The sequence below is a fragment of the Ammospiza caudacuta genome, chromosome 38 (genome assembly GCF_027887145.1).
Source record: "Ammospiza caudacuta isolate bAmmCau1 chromosome 38, bAmmCau1.pri, whole genome shotgun sequence".
In the NCBI taxonomy this organism is placed as follows: domain Eukaryota; kingdom Metazoa; phylum Chordata; class Aves; order Passeriformes; family Passerellidae; genus Ammospiza; species Ammospiza caudacuta.
The window spans coordinates 300,799-321,577 of record NC_080630.1 but is presented as its reverse complement, the minus strand read 5'-3'; the positions used below and the strand labels follow the sequence as shown (position 1 = coordinate 321,577).

General features: G+C 60.3%; 2 protein-coding genes across 2 annotated transcripts; both read left to right on the top strand.

Annotated features, from left to right (window-relative positions):
- Positions 1-9,320: 9,320 nt before the first annotated feature.
- On the top strand, positions 9,321-11,169 carry TYROBP (transmembrane immune signaling adaptor TYROBP). Its single transcript, XM_058823156.1, has 4 exons — positions 9,321-9,458; positions 10,069-10,095; positions 10,184-10,300; positions 11,009-11,169. Exons 1-4 carry the CDS (start codon positions 9,416-9,418, stop codon positions 11,098-11,100), a joined length of 279 nt encoding a protein of 92 aa, XP_058679139.1. The 5' UTR covers positions 9,321-9,415; the 3' UTR covers positions 11,101-11,169.
- Positions 11,170-11,353: 184 nt separating this feature from the next.
- Positions 11,354-20,311, top strand: RBM42 (RNA binding motif protein 42). The gene is made up of 10 exons (XM_058823104.1): positions 11,354-11,481; positions 12,308-12,410; positions 12,922-13,006; positions 13,937-14,002; positions 14,516-14,700; positions 15,403-15,561; positions 16,450-16,635; positions 17,779-17,899; positions 19,160-19,354; positions 20,153-20,311. The coding sequence occupies exons 1-10, from the start codon at positions 11,354-11,356 to the stop codon at positions 20,263-20,265; spliced, it is 1,341 nt and encodes a 446-aa protein (XP_058679087.1). The 3' UTR covers positions 20,266-20,311.
- Positions 20,312-20,779: the final 468 nt, after the last annotated feature.

Sequence of the window (20,779 nt, the reverse complement as noted above, 5' to 3'; positions counted from 1 at the left end):
AAGTGACGCCGCATCCCCCCCCCCTTCCCACCGCCTCGTTTGCGTCCCGCGCGCTGATTGGCCCGCGGGGCGCCGCTCTCGCCGTATATGGAAACCGGGCCGCGCCCCTTACGCCTCAGTGCTCGTTTGCATAACCCTCATTTGCATGCCGCTTATTTGCATAGCCCCGCCGCGCTTCCGCGTTCGCCGCTCCTCATTTGCATAACCGCCGTGTTAACTTCCATCAACACTCCCTTGATTTGCATAATTGCTCGTCCCTCCCAGGTTGGTTGATGAGCGCCCCCTGACAAATGAGCCTCATTTGCATAATTAAAGGTTTCATTTCGTTTTATTGGTTTGCGCAGACACCCCCCCCCCACACACACACCCAAAGCAGCGGCTCATTTGCATAAACCCCGCTGGCCACGCCCCCTCCGCCATGCCCGGGGTGTGACGGCCACGGAGAGCCCAAAATGTCCCCACAAAAATGTCCCCAAAAAAATCCCAAAACCCCTCAAAAATGTCCCCAAAAAAATCCCAAAACCCCTCAAAAACGTCCCCGAGAGCCCCAAAAATGATCCCAGGGACCCAAAAATGTCCCCAGGGGACCCCAAAACTGTCCCCGCGTGCCCCCAATGTCCCCTCACAAGTCCCAGGTGTCCCCAGGGGTCTCAGGTGTCCCCTCAATGTCCCCTCACAAGTCCCAGATGTCCCCAATGTCCCCAGGTGTCTCAGGTGTCCCCAGTGTCCCCTCAATGTCCCCTCACAAGTCCCCGATGTCCCCAGGTGTCCCCAATGTCCCCTCACAAGTTCCCGGTGTCCCCTCAGAAGTCCCAGATGTCCCTGCAGTGTCCCCAATGTCCCCAGGTGTCTCAGGTGTCCCCAATGTCCCCTCAGTGTCCCCAGGTGTCCCCTCAGAAGTCCCAGGTGTCCCCAGGTGTCTCAGATGTCCCCAATGTCCCCTCAGTGTCCCCTCACAAGTCCCAGATGTCCCCAGGTGTCTCAGGTGTCCCCAGATGTCCCCAGGTGTCCCCTCAGAAGTCCCAGGTGTCCCCAATGTCCCCTCAGTGTCCCCAGATGTCCCCAGGTGTCTCAGGTGTCCCCAGGTGTCCCCGGTGTCCCCTCAGAAGTCCCAGGTGTCCCCAGGTGTCTCAGGTGTCCCCAGGTGTCCCTGCAGTGTCCCCGGTGTCCCCTCACAAGTCCCAGATGTCCCCAGGTGTCCCCAGGTGTCTCAGGTGTCCCCAGGTGTCCCCAGATGTCCCCGGTGTCCCCTCAGAAGTCCCAGATGTCCCCCAGCCCCGCCCGTGTCCCCCCGGTGTCTCCCCGGCCGTGGCCGAAGGCGCTGAGGCGGCGCCGCTGCGAGAGCCCGGCCCGGCCCTGGAGCAGCACGGACACGGCGCCGGACACTGACCGCGAGTGACCACCGGAGTGACCACCAGAGTGACCAACGGGGACACCTGAGTGACCAACAGAGTGACCAACGGAGTGACCAATGGAGTGACCAACGGGGACAGCAGAGCCACCAGGGACAGCCCGGCCCTGGAGCAGCACGGACACGGCGCCGGACACTGACCGCGAGTGACCACCGGGGACACCTGAGTGACCACAGTGACCAGAGTGACCACCAGAGTGACCAACGGGGACACCTGAGTGACCACAGTGACCATCAGGGACATCTGAGTGACCAACGGGGACACCAGAGTGACCACCAGAGTGACCAACAGGGACAGCAGAGCCACCAGGGACAGCCCGGCCCTGGAGCAGCACGGACACGGCGCCGGACACTGACCGCGAGTGACCACCGGGGTGACCACCAGAGTGACCAACGGAGTGACCACCAGAGTGACCACCAGAGTGACCAACGGGGACACCTGAGTCACCACAGTGACCATCAGGGACACCTGAGTGACCACAGTGACCAGAGTGACCATCAGGCACATCTGGGTCACCAGGGCCCTGCAGCAACCCTGACACCGGAGCGGTCACTGAGTGGACACCTGAGTGACCACAGTGACCAACGGGGACACCTGAGTGACCACCATGTCCATCCCGATGACCAGTGACCCCCTGACCACCACCCTCAATGTCCTCGCTCTGGTGACCCCCAACTCCATATTGGTGGCCACCAACCCCTTGACCACCATCCCAATGACCACCAACCCCTCGACCATCACCTCTACAGCCACGACCCCCTTGACCACCAAGCCCATCCTGGTGACCACCAACACACTGACCACAACCTTGGTGGCCACCGCGTCCATCTTGGTGACCACCGCTCCAACGGCCACCAAGCCCATCCTGGTGACCGCCAACCCCTTGTCCACCAATCCCACACCAGCAACTCCCTTGGCCACCACCCCAATGACCACCCTGCCCATCCTGGTGCCCGCCGCATCCACCATGGTGACCACCAACCCCTTGACCACCACGTCCATCCTGGTGCCCACCATTCCTACACCCACAACCTCCATGACCACCGTCCCAATGACCACCAACGCCATCCTGGTGACCACCAACCCCTTGTCCACCATCTTGATGGCCGCCAACCCCTTGACCGCCATCTTGATGGCCACCAACCCAATGACCGCCATCTTGATGGCCACCAACACAATGACCGCCATCTTGATGGCCACCAACCCAATGACCGCCATCTTGATGGCCGCCAACCCAATGACCGCCATCTTGATGGCCACCAACACAATGACCGCCATCTTGATGGCCGCCAACCCCTTGTCCACCATCTTGATGGCCACCAACCCAATGACCGCCATCTTGATGGCCACCAACCCAATGACCGCCATCTTGATGGCCGCCAACCCAATGACCGCCATCTTGATGGCCGCCAACCCCTTGTCCACCATCTTGATGGCCACCAACCCCTTGTCCACCATCTTGATGGCCGCCAACCCAATGACCGCCATCTTGATGGCCGCCAAGCCCTTGGCCGCCGCCCCGCTGCCCCTCCCCGGCCACCCGGACGCCCCTCTTGCCCAGCGCCAGCCTGGGCCGGCCCCTGTCCAGCGCGTCCAGCAGCGTGCAGGCCATGCACAGCGCGGCGCTGGCCGCGGCGCCGCAACGCCCACACGCCCCCGGCGCCGCCCCCGCGCCCGGCGCCGCCCCCAGCGCCAGCCGCCGCCCCGAGTGCGCCAGCGCCGCCACCCGCCGCCGGCCGCGCCGCCTCCAGCTCCTTCAGCAGCGCCCGCGGGTGCCCGCGGAACGCCAGCGGCGCGTGCCGGCACTCGGCGCTGGCGTAGGGCAGCCCCAGGAAGTGCGCGTAGAGCACGATCTCCTTCTGCGACGCGTGCCGCAGCGGCTTCAGCCGCGGCACCGTGGGCCAGGGCGCGGCGGCGGCGGCGGGGGGGGGGTTGGGTTGGGTTCCTGTTGGGTTTCGCTGGGTTCTTGTTGGGCTTCCTTGAGGCTTTGTTGGGTTTTGCTGGGCTCGTGTTGAGTTTCGTTGAGTTCTTGTCGGGTTCCATTGGGTTCTCATTGAGTTTCATTGAGTTCTCGTTGAGTTTTGTTGAGATCTCATTGAGTTTCATTGAGTTTTCATTGGGTTTTGTTGGGCTCTCGTTGGGTTCCGTTGGGTTCTCATTGAGCTTTGTTGGGTTCTCGTTGGGTTTCGTTGACTTCTTATTGAGTTTCATTGAGTTCTCATCGAGTTCCGCTGGGTCCTCGTTGGGTTCCATTGAGTTCTTGTTGGGTTCCATTGCATCCTCATTGAGTTTTGTTGAGTTCTCGTTGGGTTTTGCCGGGTTCTCGTCGGGTTCCGTTGGGTTCTCGTTGGGCTTTGTTGGGTTCTCGTTGGTGGCCCCTGACACCTCACTGGTGGCCACGGTCCTGTTGGTGGCCACAGTGACCTCGCTGGTGGCCACAGCAGCCTCATTGACTGCGGTGACCTCATTGGTGGCATCCAAGATCTCATTGGTGGCCACGGTCCTGTTGGTGGCCATGGTGGCCTCGTTGGTGACATCGGTGGCCATGGTCAGGTTGGTGGCCAGGGTGGCCTCGTTGGTGGCCATGGTCAGGTTGGTGGCCATGGTGGCCCCATCGGTGGCCTCGTTGGTGGCCATGGTGAGGTTGGTGGCCAGGGTGGCCTCGTTGGTGACCCCACTGGTGACCCCATCGGTGGCCATGGTGAGGTTGGTGGCCAGGGTGGCCTCGTTGGTGACCCCATTGGTGGCCATGGTCAGGTTGGTGGCCAGGGTGGCCTCGTTGGTGACCCCACTGGTGACCCCATCGGTGGCCATGGTGAGGTTGGTGGCCAGGGTGGCCTCGTTGGTGACCCCATCGGTGGCCATGGTGAGGTTGGTGGCCAGGGTGGCCTCGTTGGTGACCCCATTGGTGGCCATGGTCAGGTTGGTGGCCAGGGTGGCCTCGTTGGCCGCGCGCCGCAGCCGCGCCACGTCCCCGCGCAGGAAGTTCATCAGCACCGTCTCGGCCACGTCATCAGCGTTGTGGCCTGTGGAGAAGAGTGACCACGAGTGACCACGAGTGACCACAAGGCACCATCAGTGGCCAGCAGTGACCAACAGTGACCAGCAGGGACCAGAAGTAACCAGCAGTGACCACCAGTGACCACTGCTGACCAGTGACCACCAGTGACCAGCAGTGACCACAAGTGGCCAATAGTTACCAGCAGGGACCACGGATGAGCACCAGTGACCAGAAGTGGCCACCGGTGACCACTGATGGCCACCAATGATCAGTGACCAGCAGTGACCAGCAGTGACCACCAATGACCAACAATGACCACCAGTGGCCAATGACCATCAATGACCAGCAGCGACCACCAGTGGCCACCAGTGACCAGCAGTGACCACCAGTGACCTGCCCAGTACAAACCAGTGCCCTCCCAGTCCCTCCCAGTATAACCCAGCGACCCCAAACCCGCTCCCAGTCCATCCCAGTGCCCTCCCAGTGCCCTCGCAGTCCGTCCCAGTCCATCCCAGTGCCCTCCCAGTACAAACCAGTACATCCCAGCGACCCCAAACCCCCTCCCAGTCCATCCCAGTATAACCCAGTGACCCCAAACCCGCTCCCAGTCCATCCCAGTGCCCTCCCAGTACAAACCAGTACATCCCAGTGACCCCAAACCCCCTCCCAGTATAACCCAGTGCCCTCCCAGTGCCCTCGCAGTCCGTCCCAGTCCGTCCCAGCGCTCACCGGTGGCGATCCAGTCGGCGCCCATCTCGCGCGCCGCCCTCTCCAGGGCGTGTCTCCGGAACACTCCGCAGACGGTGCAGCGGCTCCGCCCCCCCAGGGCCCCGCCCAGCTCGTCCACGCCCCAGCCGAAGAGCTCGCGGTGGGAGACGAGCAGCAGGGGGAGGGGCAGCCCCGCCCCCACGCGGCGCAGCACGCGCAGGGCGTGGTCCCGGTAGCCGTCGATGCCCTCGTCCACGCCCAGCAGCGCCAGGCGCAGCCCCAGGGCGTGGCCGCGGTTCAGGTGCGCCAGCAGGTGCGCCAGCACCGTGCTGTCCTTGCCCCCCGAGGCCGCCACGGCCACCGCGGCGCCCGCCCGCGGCCACGGCACCGGGCGCTGCGCGGGCTCTGGGGGGTCTTGGGGGGAAATTCCCAAATTTTGGGGGGAAATTCCCACATTTTGGGGGTAATTTGGGGGGTCTTGGGGGGAAACTCCCAAATTTTGGGGGGAAATTCCCACATTTTGGGGGTAATTTGGGGGGTCTTGGGGGGAAATTCCCAAATTTTGGGGGGGGTTTGGGGGGTTTTGGGAGGAAATTTCCCCATTTTGGGGGGCGTTTGGGGGGTTTTGGGGGCGATTTGGGGGGTTTTGGGGGGGAAATTTCCCAGTTTTGGGGCGGGTCTGGGGGGGTCTGGGGGGGGTTTCGGGGGTTTTGGGGGGAAATTCCCAATTTTTGGGGGGAAATTCCCCCATTTTGGGGCGGGTCTGGGGAGTTTTGGGGGGAAATTTCCCAATTTTGGGGCGGGTCTGGGGGGTTTTGGGGGGAAATTCCCCAGTTTTGGGGGCGATTTGGGGGGTCTTGGGGGGAAATTCCCCAGTTTTGGGAGTGATTTAGGGGGTTTTGGGGGGAAATTCCCAATTTTTGGGGGGAAATTCCCCCATTTTGGGGTTGATTTGGGGGGGTTTGGGGGGAAATTCTCCAGTTTTGGGGGCGATTTGGGGGGTTTTGGGGTGAAATTCCCAAATTTTGGGGGTGATTTGGGGGGTTTTGGGGTGAAATTCCCAAATTTTGGGGGGCGATCCCAGGGTTTCGGAGGGACACTCCAGGGCTTTGGGGGGAAATCTCAGGGATTTGGGGGCTCATTTGGGGGTTTTGGGGTAAAACCCCGAAGTTTTGGGGCGGAACCCCGGAATTTTGAGCTAAAACCCCAGAATTTTGAGAGGTTTGGGGCAGAACCCCGGGATTTTGCGAGGGAACCCCAGAATTTTGAGCTGAAACCCCGGGATTTTGGAGATTTTGGGGTAGAACCCCGGAACTTTGAGCTGAAATCCCGGGATTTTGGGGTAGAACCCCAGGATTTTGGGGTGGAACCCCAGGATCTTGGGGATTTTGGGGTAGAACCCCAGGATTTTGGGGATTTTGGGGCGGAACCCCAGGATCTTGGGGCAGAACCCCAGGATTTTGGGGATTTTGGGGTGGAACCCCGGGATTTTGGGGCAGAACCCTGGGATTTTGGGGTTTTTGGGGCAGAACCCCGGGATTTTGGGGCGGAACCCCGGGATTTTGGGGATTTTGGGGCGGAACCCCGGGATCTTGGGGATTTTGGGGCAGAACCCCGGGATTTTGGGGTTTTTGGGGCGGAACCCCGGGATATTGCGGCGGAACCCCGGGATTTTGGGGATTTTGGGGCGGAACCCCAGGATCTTGGGGATTTTGGGGCAGAACCCCGGGATTTTGGGGTTTTTGGGGCAGAACCCCGGGATTTTGGGGCGGAACCCCGGGATTTTGGGGAATTTGGGGCGGAACCCCGGGATTTTGGGGTTTTTGGGGCAGAACCCCGGGATTTTGGGGATTTTGGGGATTTTGGGGCGGCAGCGCCGGGCCCGGCTGCAGCAGCGCCTGCAGGGCCTCGGCCTCGAAGGCGGCGAGGAAGCAGCGGCGGCAGAAGGGCAGCAGCGAGCGCGAGCGCAGCAGCACCGAGGGCAGCGGGCAGCGCGAGCAGCGCGGGCGCGGCATGGCCTGCGGCGGGGCACAAACACAACAGTTCAGCCAGGGCAGAGCCAGGAAATCCTGAAACCCGAAAAATTCGGGGTCCAATCGCCGAAAAAATCCCGCTCGGAACGGCCAAAATCCCACCCGGGACTGCACAAAATCCACCCAGGAAACCCCGAAATCCACCTGGGGTCAACCAAAATCCCACCTGGGAACCCCAAAAGCCACCTGGGAACCCCAAATCCCACCTGGGAACCCCAAAATCCACCTGAGATAGCCCAAAATGCACTCAGGAAACCCCAAAATCCACCTGGGAACCCCAAAACCCACTCAGAAAATCCCAAAATCCACCTGGGATTGCCCAAAATCCACTCAGAAAACCCCAAAATCCACCTGGAATCAAGCAAAATCCCACCTGGGAACCCCAAAATCCACCTGGGAACCCCAAAATCCACTCAGAAAACCCCAAATCCCCCTAAGAACCCTCAAAATCCCACCTGGAATTGCTCCCAAACCTTTCAGGATCACCCCAAATCCACCTGAAATTGCCCCAAATCCACTTGGGAACCCCAAATCCACCTGAAATTGCCCCAAAATCCACTCAGAAAACCCCAAAAATCCCCTGGGGTCACCTCAGATCTACTCAGTATTCCCCCCAAAATCCACTTGGGAACTGCAAAACTGACTAAGGAACCCCAAAATCCCCCTGGAATCTCCTCAATTTCACCCAAAATGCACCCAGAAAACCCCAAAATCCCACCTGGGATCCCCCAAAACCACTCAAAGCTTTCTCAAAAAAAAAAAAAAAAACCCAAAATCCACTCGGGGTCGCCCAAAATGCGCTTGGAAAACCCCAAATCCGCCCGGGGAGCCCCAAAATTCCACCTGGGATTGCCCAAAAACCGCCCAAAATCCACTCAGAAAACCCCAAAATCCCCTCAGGAAACCCCAAAATCCACCCGGGGACGCTCAAAACCCACCCAGAAAACCCCAAAATCCCCTCAGGACCCCCCCAAATCCCCCTCAGGACTCCCCAAAATCCCCTCAGGAGCACCAAATTCCTCCCGGACCCCCCCAAATACCCCTCAGGACCCCCGAAATCCCCTCAGGGTCCCGCAAAATCCTCAAATGCCCCCCCTAAATCCCCTCAGGACTCCTCAGATTTCCCCCAGAGCCCCTCAAAACTCCCCAAACCCCCTCAGGACTCCCCAAATCCACCCCGGACTCCCCAAATTTCCCCTGGACTCCGCCAGGACCCCTTAAATTTCACCCAGGACCCTCCAAATCCCCTCAGGAGCTCCGAAATCCCTCCGGACCCTCCAAATTGCGACCCCCCAGAACCCCTCAAACCTCCTCAGGATCCCCAAAATCCATCCCGTACCCCCCAAATTCCCCCCGAAATCCCCTCAGGATCCGCCCAAATCCCACCCGGACCGCCTCAAATCTTCCCCGGAGCCCCGAAATCCCCTCAGGATCTCCCGGATTCCTCCAGAACCCCCCCAAAATCCCTTCAGGGCCCCCCCAAATCCTCCTCAGAACCCCTCAAATTTCCGCCAGACCCACCCGAACCCCTCAGGACGCCACAGATTCCCCCCGGGACCCCCTAAAATTGCCGCCGGACTCCGCAAATCCCCTCAGGATCCCCTAAATTCCTCTCGGAGCACCTCGAACCCCCCCCAGGACCCCTCAAATTTCCCCAAATTCCCCTCAGGACCCCCCAAATTCCCCTTAGGACCCCCCAATTCCCCCCCGCCGTACCCGCAGTGGTCGCGCCCGCACGGGGCTCCCTCAGGCCGCTCCTTTCCCGCCCTGCCTTGCGCGCGCTCAGGCCGCGCCCACCCCGGCCCGGCGACGACCAATCAGCGCCGTGCTTTTGCCACCTTACTCCCGCCTCGCCGAAACGGATCAATCAGAGTGCGACTTCCGGGTTTAGTCAGACTATTAGCGCCAATCAGCGTGCCGGAAATCCTTAGCATGTTCAGCCAATCAGAGCGAGCGCAGGGCGGGGCTCAACGGGGTAGTGAGGCTCCGCCTATGGATTCTTAAAGGGGCCGCGCTCATTTAGAAGGGGGCGGGGTTTAAATGGGAGGCGGGGCTTAAAAAACCAGAACTTCCAAGGGAGTGGGCGGGGCTTGATGAGAAGGGGCGTGGCCACCGCAGAGACCCCAAAAAGGGGAAGTTTTGTGCAAGGGGGGGGTGTCACGAGTTTTAGGAGCTGCCCAATCAGACGCTGCGGTCAAGACAGGGGGCGTGGCTTGATTTGGCACCCCCGGCCCCGCCCCTTTTCCTCCCCCACCGCCGCCATGGCCCCCCCCGGGACCCTCGGCCTGGTCCTGCTGCTGCTCGGTGAGGCCCCTCCCCCACCCTGAGAGCCCCTCCCCCATCCTGTGACCCCCCCCCCCGCCCCTCCCCCACCCTGAGGGACCCCCCCCCCCCCCGAACTTCCCCCACCCCCCTTTGCCCCTCCCCCATAAGCAGAAGTGACCGGGCCGGGGTGGGGGAGGGGAATGGCGGCAAAATGGGGGGGGGGGGGAATCGGCGCCTCCCCCACCCAGCGGGGACCCCCTGAGCCCCTCCCCCACCCCCTGAGCCCCTCCCCCACACTGAGGAACCCCCCCCACACCCCGTGCCCCTCCCCCATTTCTTGGGGACCCCTCCCCCACCCGGAAGTTCCCACTGTGCCCCTCCCCCACTTGTGCGTACGCCTCCCCTCCCCCCTTCTTTAGCCCCTCCCCCTCCCTTAAGCCCCTCCCATTCATTCCTGCCCCTTCCCCACCCATTTTTACCCCTCCCCCACCATTTAGCCCCTCCCATTTTTGCCCCTCCCCCAATTTTGCCCCTCCCCCACGCTTTTTTACCCCTCCCCCATCCTTTGGCCCCTCCCCCACCAAAAATCTGTGGGCGAGGCCAAAAAGGGAGTGGCTCACCAAGCCCCGCCCCCTTCGTTAATTCCCAGCCCCAGGATTGGCCGCGGCGCAGTCAGGTAAGGCCCCGCCCCCACCCCTGGGTCATGGGAGGGGTCAAAGGTCACGGTGGGGTCACGAGGTGTCCCCTGCCCCTCCCTTTTCCAGAATGTTCCGGGTGCCTCCCAGGGCCGGGACCAATCACGGCGCTCGTTGTTGGTGACGTCATCCTGACCCTGCTGATCGCGGGCGGAGCCTATTGGCTGGCGGGGCGGGGCCGCAGAGGTGGGCGGGGCCAAGGGGAGTGGCCAATTGTGGGCAGGGCCAATGGGGAGAGGGCAGTTTGTGGGCGTGGCTTATGAGGGAAGGGATAATTATGGGCGTGGCTTCATAAAAAAAGACATTTTGTGGGCGTGGCTAAAGCTGCAGGGGCTGATTGTGGGTGTGGCTTAATAGAAAGGGGCGGAGTGTGGGCGTGGCTTCAGAGGGAGGGCCTAATTATGGGCGTGGCTTAATAGAATGGGCGAGTTGTGGGCGGGGCTAAACATGAGGGTTCGTTGTGGGCGTGGCTTAAGAGAATGGATCGTTTGTGGGCGTGGCCAAAAGAAGGGACAGCTTTGTGGGCGGGGCCATGGGGGAAGTGACTCGTTTGTGGGCGTGGCTAAATAGAAAGGGCGGTTTGTGGGCGTGGCTAAGGAGGGACAGCTTTGTGGGCGGGGCCAAGGGGGAAGTGACTCGTTTGTGGGCGTGGCTAAATAGAAAGGGGCGGTTTGTGGGCGTGGCTAAGGAGGGAGGGCATTGGGAGGAAAATGGAGTTACTGGGAGGGCACTGGGGCGAATCGGGGGCGTGACCAAACCCATTAATGGGCGGAGCCAAACCCCCCAAAAGGGGCGTGGCCAAACCAATAATCACCCGCCGCAAATCGCTCTGTGGGCGTGGCTCAGCTCAAAGTAGGCGTGTCCTCGCCCTGACCGCGCCCCCTTTCCGCACAGCCCCGCCCAAGCCCCGCCCCCCGGAGCCGGACTCGCACTACCAGGAGCTGCAGGGCGCGCGCGGGGACATCTACAGCGAGCTCAAGCGCTGAGCGCCGCCTCCCCCGCGGCCTCCGCCCTCTATTGCCGCCATTAAAGCGCTTTGTGCCCTTTCCGCAGCCATTTTTGTCCGTTTCTCACTGACTTCGCCCCAATTCCGCCTTTGTTTATTAAAAGTGGGGAAGTGTTGTCGCGCTTGAGTGACGTCACCACGCCGCGCCGGAAGTGCCCCTCAGGCGGGCGGAAGTGGCCGTGGCGGTTCCAGCCATGGCGGCGGCGGCAGCTCCCGGAGCGGCGGGGCCGGGAATGGCGGCGGGAGCCGGGCCCGGTGCCGCGGTGGTGGCGGCGGGGCCCGGAGCGGTGGCGGGAGGCGGCGGGGCCGCGGTGAAGAGCGGCGAGGAGCGGCTGAAGGAGATGGAGGCGGAGATGGCGCTGTGAGGGAAAGGGAGCGGCGAGGGTGTCATGGCTGCCGGGAGGGGGCGGGGCTTAGCGGGTGCCTTGGCAACGGGGGCCGGGCGTAAGGGAGGGGAGTGGTCTGCGTGCTGCCATGGCAACGGGGGCGGGAGTCTGAAGGTTGCTGTGGTAACGGGGGCGTGGTTTAAGCGAGGAGAAGGCGTGGCCTGGCGTTGCCGTGGCGACAGGGGCGGGGGTTGAGGGATGAGGGGCGGGGCCTGGCGTTGCCGTGGTAACGGGGGCGGGGTTTGGGGTTACTGGGGGATGCTAAAGAGAAGCGGTTTGTACTGGTTTGTACTGGTCCGTACTGGTCTGTACTGGTGCGTACTGGTTTATACTGGTCTGTACTGGTCCGTACTGGTTTATACTGGTCTTTACCAGTTCCTACAAGCCTGTACCGTTTTATACCGGTGCACACTGGGCCTTGCAAGTTTTTGTCGGTCTGTACTGGTTTATACTGGTCCTTACTGGTCCATACCAGTCTATAACGCTTTATACTGGTTTATGCAAGTTTGTACTGGTCTATACTGGTTTATACTGGTCCATACTGGTTTATACTGGTTCATGCTCGCGTATGCTGGTCCTTACTGGTTTATACTGGTCCGTATTGGTTTATACTGGTCCTTACTGGTTTATACTGGTCCATACTGGTTTATACTGGTCTTTACTGGTTTATACTGGTCCATACTGGTTTATATGGGTCCTTATTGTTTTATACTGGTCCTTATTGGTTTATACTGGTCCATACTGGTCTGTACTGGTTTATACTGGTTCTTACTGGTCCTTGCTGGTCTTTACTGGTTTCAGGTTCGAGCAGGAGGTGCTGGGCGCTCCAGGCCCCGCCCCCGGGGACCCTTTGGCCCCGCCCCCCGTCCTGCGCCCGATCATCGCCACCAACACCTACCAGCAGGTGTGTCCCCAATGTCACCAAAATGTCACCAAGTGTCCCCAAGTGTCAACAAAATGTCCCCAAAATGTCCCCAAATCCCCAATGACCCCAATGTCCTCAATGTCCCCTCAATGTCCCCAATGTCCCCAATGTCCCCTCAATGCCCCCTCACTGTTCCCAATGCCCCCAAATCCCCAATGTCCCCAATGTCCCCTCAATGTCCCCAATGTCCCCAAATGTCCCCAATGCCCCTCACTGTCCCCAATGTCCCCAAATGTCCCCAGTGTCCCCAAAGGTCCCCAATGCCCCCTCACTGTCCCCTCAATGTCCCCAATGTCCCCAATGTCCCCTCAATGTCCCCTCACTGTCCCCAATGTCCCCAAATGTCCCCAATGTCCCCAAATGTCCCCAATGCCCCCTCACTGTCCCCAATGTCTCCATTGTCCCCAATGTCCCAAATCTCACCAATGTCCCCCCAGTGTCCCCCCAGTGTCCCCCCAGTGTCCCCTCAGTGTCCCCTCTGTGTCCCCAGGTCCAGCAGTCCCTCGAGGCTCGCGCCGCCGCCGCCGCCACCGTCCCCCCCTTGGGGACACCCCCGGTGCCGTTCGTGGGGCCAGGTCAGTGACAGCGGTGTCCCCAGTGTCCCCTTGGTGTCACCCGTGTCCCCTCAGTGTCACCCGTGTCCCCTCAGTGTCCCCTGGCTGTCCCCAATGTCCCCATTGTCCCCTCAATGTCCCCGCTGTCCCCAATGTCCCCACGATCTCCAACGTCCCCTCAGTGTCCCCTGAGTGTCCCCAATGTGTCCCCAGCAGTGTCACTGCTGTCCCCAATGTCCCCTGAGTGTTCCCAATGTCCCCCAATGTGTGCCCAATGTCCCCAATGTCCCCCGGCTGTCCCTGGCTGTCCCCAATGTCTCTCAGTGTCCCCAATGTCCCCAATGTCTCCCCAATGTCCCCAGTGTCCTCCATGTTCCCAATGTCCCCTGAGTGTCCCCAATGTCCCTTGGCTGTTCCCAATATCCCCCAATGTCCCCCAATGTCCCCCAATGTCTCCCCAATGTCCCCTGGTGTCCCCTGCTATTCCCTGGCTGTCCTCAGTGTCCCCAGTGTCCCCAATGTCCCTTGCTGTCCCCAATGGCCCCTGCTGTCTCCAATGGCCCCAATATCCCCCAATGTCCCCACTGTCCCGAATGTCCCCAATGGCCCCTGGCTGTCCCCTGCTGTGCCTTTGCTGTCCCCACTGTCCCCAGTGTCCCCACTGTCCCCACTGTCCCCACTGTCCCCAGTGTCCCCAATGTCCCCACTGTCCCCACTGTCCCCAGTGTCCCCAATGTCCCCACTGTCCCCAATGTCCCCACTGTCCCCAGTGTCCCCAATGTCCCCACTGTCCCCACTGTCCCCAGTGTCCCCACTGTCCCCACTGTCCCCAGTGTCCCCACTGTCCCCAATATCCCCACTGTCCCCAGTGTCCCCACTGTTCCCAATGTCCCCACTGTCCCCACTGTCCCCAGTGTCCCCACTGTCCCCGTTGTCCCCTCCTGTCCCCAGCAGTGTCACCGCAGCGGCCGCCGATCCTGCGCCCGGCGTTCGTGCCACACGTGCTGCAGAGACCGGGTACGGGGACACTGGGGACACTGGGGGGACTTGGGGACATTGGGGACATTGGGGACATTGGGGGACACTGGGGGGACTTGGGGACATTGGGGACATTGGGGACAGTGGGGACATTGGGGACAGTGGGGATGGTTGGGGACATTGGGGGGACATTGGGGACAGTGGTGGGTTTGGGGACATTGGGCATTTGGGGACACTTTGGGGGAGTTTGGGGACATTTTTGGGTACATTTTTTGGGGGGATTTCGGGACATTTTTGGGCGTTTTCGGGACATTTTTGGGTACAGTTTTTGGGGCATTTCGGGACATTTTTGGGTACATTTTTGGGGGGATTTTGGGGCATTTTTGGGTGTTTTCGGGACATTTTTGGGTACATTTTTTGTGGGATTTCGGGACATTTTTGGGCGCTTTGGGGGCGTTTTCGGGTACGTTTTTTTGGGGGGATTTTGGGAACTGTGTGTGATGGTTTTGGGGACGCTGCTGTCACCGTGGTGACCCCCCTTTGTGTCCCCAGCGGGTCCCCGGGGTCCCCTGGCCCTGCGCCCCCCCCCCGGGGCCATGGTGGGGGTGGGGCCTCCCCTGGGGGCCCCCCCCGCGCCCCCCCTGCTGCTCGCCCCTCCCCCACTGCAGAGACCGCCCCCCACCCCCACCCTGGGGGCGCCCATGGGCGGGGGAGGGGCCCTGAGAGCGCCCGGAGCGGTGAGTGAGGGACTGGGAGGGACTGGGAGGGACTGGGATGGACTGGGATATACTGGGAGGGACTGGGATGGACTGGGAGGGACTGGGATGGACTGGGAGGGACTGGGAGGGACTGGGATGGACTGGGAGGGACTGGGAGGGACTGGGAGGGACTGGGAGGGACTGGGATATACTGGGATAGACTGGGAGGGACTGGGAGGGACTGGGAGGGACTGGGAGGGACTGGGATGGACTGGGAGGGACTGGGAGGGACTGGGAGGGACTGGGAGGGACTGGGATGGACTGGGATAGACTGGGAGGGACTGGGAGGGACTGGGAGGGACTGGGATGGACTGGAAGGGACTGGGATGGACTGGGATGGGATTGGGAGGGACTGGGAGGGGATTGGGATATACTGGGATAGACTGGGATGGACTGGGAGGGACTGGGAGGGGATTGGGATATACTGGTATATGCTGGGAGGGACTGGGGTATACTGGGATATACCGGGATAGACTGGGATGGACTGGGATAAAGTGGAAGGGACTGGGAGGGGATTAGGAGGGGATTGAGAGGGACTGGGACGAACTGGGAGCGGGTTTGGGGTTACTGGTTTGTACTGGGAGGGGATTGGTGGGGACTGGGGGGCACTGGTGGGATTTGGGCTGAATTTGGGTTTTTTGCCGTTTCCCCCCCGTCTCACCCCGTTTTCCGCTCTCTCAGGCCGGCGGGGGAGGGGCTCCGGTGCCCCCCCTGCCCCCGGTGGCCGCGGGGGGACCCCGAGTGCCCCCCCCGGGCCCCCCCCCGGGCCCCCCCAAACCGACCCCGCCCGTCATCCAGGCCGCGCCCACCGTGTACCCGGCCCCGCCCCGCCGCGCCCCGGTGAGCGACAGCAACGTCCCCAAATGTCCCCAAATGTCCCCAAATGTCCCCAAAATCCCTGTGATCCCCACCCCCCCAATGTCCCCCTTGTTGCCCCGCCCCCAGCCTTTAAACCCCTCCCCCTTTAACCCCACCCCCACTGGAGGCCCTGCCCCACTTAGCCCCGCCCCCCCCAAAAAGCCCCACCCCTCAAGGCCGTGCCTCCTTTGAGCCCTCCCCACTTAGCCCCGCCCCATTCAACCCTGCCTTGTTTAGCCCCTCCCCTTTGTGACTTTTAAGCTCCTCCCCTTTTTAACCACACCTCATTTTAGCTCCTCCCATGTAATTAATTCTTTGTTAGCTCCTCGCTTTTTAACCACACCCTGTTTAGCCCCTCCCCTTTAATTATTTTAGCCCCTCCCCTTTCTACTCTACCCCCTCTAGCCCCGCCCCTTTAATTGGTCTTCCTTTAGCTCCTCCCCTTTAGTTCCTCCCCCTTTAATTTCTTCTCCTCTGGCTCCTCCCCTTTTAGCCCCTCCCTTTTTAATTAATTCTATTTTTGCTCCTCCCCTTTTAACCACACCCCATTTAGCCCCGCCCCCTTTAATTCCTTCTCTGTTGGCTCCTCCCCTTTAAACCCCTCCCTTTTTAGCCCCTCCCACTTATTTATTTCTTCTTTAGCCCTTCCCCTTTTACCCCCACCGTTTAGCCCCTCCCCTTTAATTCATTTAGCCCCTCCCATTTCAACCCCACCCCCTTTAGCTCCTCCCCTTCGCCTAATTCTCCTTTACCCCGCCCCTTCCATTGATTATATTTTAACCCCACCCCACTTAGCCCCGCCCATTTTAGCCCCGCCTCTTCCCACATGAAGTCCCACCCCCTTTAACCCTTTTGACCCCACCCCCACAGGAGGAGACCCCGCCCCCTCGGGCCCCGCCTCCCGAGGAGCCCCGGATTGGTCCCAGCCTCCCGGCTCCGCCCCCCGCCATGGCCACGCCCCCTCCGGAACCACGCCCTGGCCCCGCTCACATCGCGCCAGTGCCACGCCCCCTGCGCAGGCCACGCCCACAGGACCCGCCCTTCCCTGTGCCTGAGGTGGGCGGGGCTTAAAGGGGCAGGGCCAAGGTGGGGCTAAACATTAGGGGGTGGAGCTTGAGGGGGGTGGGGCTGAAGGGGGGCGGGGTTTAAGGCCTGGAGTGGGTGGGCTGAAAGGAAAGTGGGTGTGGCTTTATGAAGCGATTGACAGGTGCGCAGGAGAGGTGTGGCTATTGAAAAATGGGTGTGGCAAGTTAGGGCGAATGGGTGTGGTCAAATGGAGGTGGGCGTGTCCGTGGATGTGCCCCAGTGATTGACAGCTGTGCATCAGAAAGTGGGTGGGGCTATAGGAAAAGGGGTGGAGCCTCGAGGGTGGGTGGTGCCATTTCCTGGTAGGTGGGCGTGACCATATTGACATGGGCGGGGTTATTGCAGGGTGGGCGTGTCTTAAGTGATTGACATATGTTGATCAGATTGGGGTGGGGCTTGGGAATGGGGGGCGGAGCTTCCAAATTTTGGGACTTCCTTCGGGGTGGGTGTGGCCAGATGATTGACAGGAAACTGTCAGGATAGGGGTGGGGTTATCCTAAAGGGGGTGGAGCCCCATATTTACAGGTTTTCTGTTGGATGGGCGTGGCCAGAAGTGAGTGTGTCCTGGGTGATTGACAGGTGCTTATTCTGATGAGGCAGGGCTACCCAAAAAGGGGCGGAGCCTCCAAATTCAGGGTTTTCTTCAGGGTGGGCGTGTCCAAACAATGGTGGGCGTGTCCTGGATGGGGTGGGCGTGTCCAAGTGATTGACAGCTATCCACAAAGATAGATTGGGGCTATTGAAAAAGGGGCGGAGCTTCCAAATTTAGGAAGTTCTGTCTGGTGGGTGTGGCTAGAGTGGAGTGGGCGTGTCCATGGTGGAGTGGGCCTGTCCACAAAAATGGGGTGGGGCTATCTAAAAAAGGGCGGAGCTTCAACATTTAGGGTTTTCCTTTAGGGTGGGCATGGCCAGAAGGGAGTGGGCGTGTCTACGGTCGAGTGGGCGCGTCCAGGTGATTGACAGCTGTCCGCAAAGACAGTTTAAGTCTACCCAAAAAGGGGCGGAGCTTCCAAATTTAGGTTTTTTTGTTTTTTTTTTTTTTTTTTCCTCCTGGGTGGGCGTGTCCGTGGCGGGGTGGGCGCGTCCCCGGGGTGACTGACAGCTGTGCGGCAGGTGGGGGCGGAGCCTGCGGCCGAGGACAAGCGGAAGGGGCGGGGCGAGCGGCTGAAGCGCTGCATCCGCACGGCGGCCGGGAGCAGCTGGGAGGATCCCAGCCTGCTGGAGTGGGACGCTGGTACGGACTGGGAGGGACTGGGAGGGACTGGGAGGGAACTGGGATATACTGGGATGGGCTAGGTTATACTGGGAGGCACTGGGAGGGCACTGGGAGGAACTGGGAGGGACTGGGTTATACTGGGATTAAACTGGGATTGGACTGGGAGGGACTGGGATATACTGGGATGGGCTAGGTTATACTGGGAGGGACTGGGAGGGGATTGGGAGGAACTGGGAGGGACTGGGATTAAACTGGGATTGGACTGGGAGGGACTGGGTTATACTGGGATGGGGATGGGAGGGGTGAAAAAGTGGATTTAGGGATACTGGTTTATACTGGGATGGACTGGGAGTGGATTGGGGGGTTACCGGTTTATAATTGGAGGGACTGGGAGGGAACTGGGATGGACTGGGTTATACTGGGAAGGACTGGGCGGGGATTGGGATGAACAGGGAGGGGACTGGGATGGATCGGTAGGGACTGGTTTATACTGGGATATACTGGGAGGGACTGGTTTATACTGGGATATATTGGGAGGGACTGGTTTATACTGGGTTATACTGGGAGGGACTGGGAAGGGGTAAAAGGGGATTTATGGACACTGGTTTGTACTGGGAGGGAACTGGGAGGGACTGGGACTGATTGGGAGGGGCTCCGGGGGTTACTGGGATGAACTGGGAGTGGGACTGGGGGAACTGGGAGGGACTGGGAGGGGACTGGGATGTACTGGGGAGTTACTGGTTCATACTGGGATGTACTGGGAGGGGCTGGTTTGTACTGGGAGGGCACTGGGGGTCACCAGGTGACCTTTGGGGTGTCCCCGTGACCCTGGGTGACCCCGTAACGATCCCATAATTCCATCAATGACCCCGTAACCCCAGCATGACCCAAAGTCGCCGTTTTTCGCCCCAAACTCAGACAGTTTCCAGCTCTCTTTGTGAGGATTTGGGTAACGAAGTCAATGATGAGATCCTGGAACTTGTCATGACCCCAAAGTACCCCCATGACCCCAGAACTTCACGATGACCCCAAAACTTCATGGTAATCCCATAATGTTATGACGACCCCAAAACGACCCAAAATTGCCATTTTTGGCCCCAAACTCAGACAATTTTCAGAACTTTTTGTGGGGATTTGGGGACTGAGGTCAGTGATGAGATGCTGGATTGGGTCACGACTCCGGAAGTTCAGGGTGATCTCAGAACTTCACGACAATCCTGTAACTTTCCGGCGACCAGAAAATGACCCAAAATCGCCGTTTTTGGCCCCGATTTCCAGACGATTTCCGCATCTTCTGCGGGGACCTGGGTAACGAGGTGAACGACGAGACGCTGGGCCGCGCCTTCGGGCGCTTCCCGTCCTTCCTGAAGGCCAAAGTGATCCGGGACAAGCGCTCGGGCAAGACCAAGGGCTACGGCTTCGTGTCCTTCAAGGACCCCAACGACTACGTCCGGGCCATGCGCGAGATGAACGGTGACATTTGGGGACATTTGGGGACATTGGGGACGTTGGGGACGTTGGGGACATCTGGGGTGTTGGGGACATTGGGGACATTGGAGGGGTTGGGGACGTTGGGGACATCAATGGGGACATTGGGGCCATCTGGGGCATTGGGGACATTGGGGACACTGAGGGGATTGGGGACATGGGGGACATTGGGGACGTTGGGGACACTGAGGGGACATTGGGGACATTGGGGACACTGAGGGGACATTGGGGACACTGAGGGGACATTGGGGACGTTGGGGACATCTGGGGTGTTGGGGACATTGGAGACATTGGGGACATTGGGGACACTGAGGGGACATTGGGGACATTGTGGGGATTGGCAACATGGGGAGCATTGGGGACCCCCAACCTCCCAGTCCCTCCCAGTTTATTCCAGTATATCCCAGCGTCCTCCAAGCCTTCCCTAATCCCCTCCCAGTCCCTCCCAGTATAAACCAGTATAACACAATCCCTTTCCAGTCCCCTCCCAGTCCCCTCCCAGTTTATCCCAGTCCCTCCCAGTATAACCGAGTCCATTCCCAGTCCCTCCCAGTCCCGTCCTATTCCCTCCCAGTCGGGTTTATCTCATTCCCAGTCCCTCCCAGTCCCTCCCAGTTGGGTTTATCTCATTCCCAGTCCCTCCCAGTTGGGTTTATCTCATTCCCAGTTTGTCCCAGTCCCTCCCAGTCGGGTTTATCTCATTCCCAGTCCCTCTCAGTCGGGTTTATCTCATTCCCAGTCCCTCCCAGTTTGTCCCAGTAACCCCAGTTTGTTGCCCCCCAGGGAAGTACGTGGGCAGCCGGCCCATCAAGCTGCGCAAGAGCCAATGGAAGGATCGGAACCTGGAGGTGGTGAGGCGCAAACAGCGCGAGAAGAAGAAACTGGGGCTGAGATAGCCCAGACTGGGACAGACTGGGACAAACTGGGAGCACTGGGAGGGACTGGGAGGGACTGGGAATGAGATAACCCAGACTGGGAGGGACTGGGACAAACTGGGATGGAGCAGAGCGGCAATAAAGGTGATGTTAGAACTTCACGGAGGTGTTGGTGTGTTACTGGGATGGACTGGGAGGGACTGGGATGGACTGGGAGGGAACCGGGAATGAGATAAACCCAACTGGGACAGACTGGGAGGGACTGGGATGGCAATAAAATGATGTAAGAACTGCATGTAGGCGTTGGTGTGTTACTGGGATGGACCGGGAGGGACTGGGATTGAGAAAAACCCAACTGGGACAGACTGGGAGGGACTGGGATCGAGATAAACCCAACTGGGACAGACTGGGAAGAACTGGGATTGAGAAAAACCCAACTGGGACAGACTGGGAGGAACTGGAAATGAGATAAACCCAACTGGGACAGACTGGGAATGAGATAACCCAGACTGGGAGGGACTGGGATCGAGATAAA

What these genes read in the sequence shown, in the direction of transcription:
- TYROBP (XM_058823156.1), top strand. Translation starts at nt 9,416, where the DNA reads ATGGCCCCCCCCGGGACCCTCGGCCTGGTCCTGCTGCTGCTCG. An exon ending in ATTGGCCGCGGCGCAGTCAG is followed by an intron (nt 10,096 to 10,183) that starts GTAAGGCCCCGC and finishes TCCCTTTTCCAG; the next exon opens with AATGTTCCGGGTGCCTCCCA. An exon ending in GGCGGGGCGGGGCCGCAGAG is followed by an intron (nt 10,301 to 11,008) that starts GTGGGCGGGGCC and finishes CTTTCCGCACAG; the next exon opens with CCCCGCCCAAGCCCCGCCCC.
- RBM42 (XM_058823104.1), top strand. Translation starts at nt 11,354, where the DNA reads ATGGCGGCGGGAGCCGGGCCCGGTGCCGCGGTGGTGGCGGCGGGGCCC. An exon ending in ATGGAGGCGGAGATGGCGCT is followed by an intron (nt 11,482 to 12,307) that starts GTGAGGGAAAGG and finishes TACTGGTTTCAG; the next exon opens with GTTCGAGCAGGAGGTGCTGG. An exon ending in CCACCAACACCTACCAGCAG is followed by an intron (nt 12,411 to 12,921) that starts GTGTGTCCCCAA and finishes CTGTGTCCCCAG; the next exon opens with GTCCAGCAGTCCCTCGAGGC.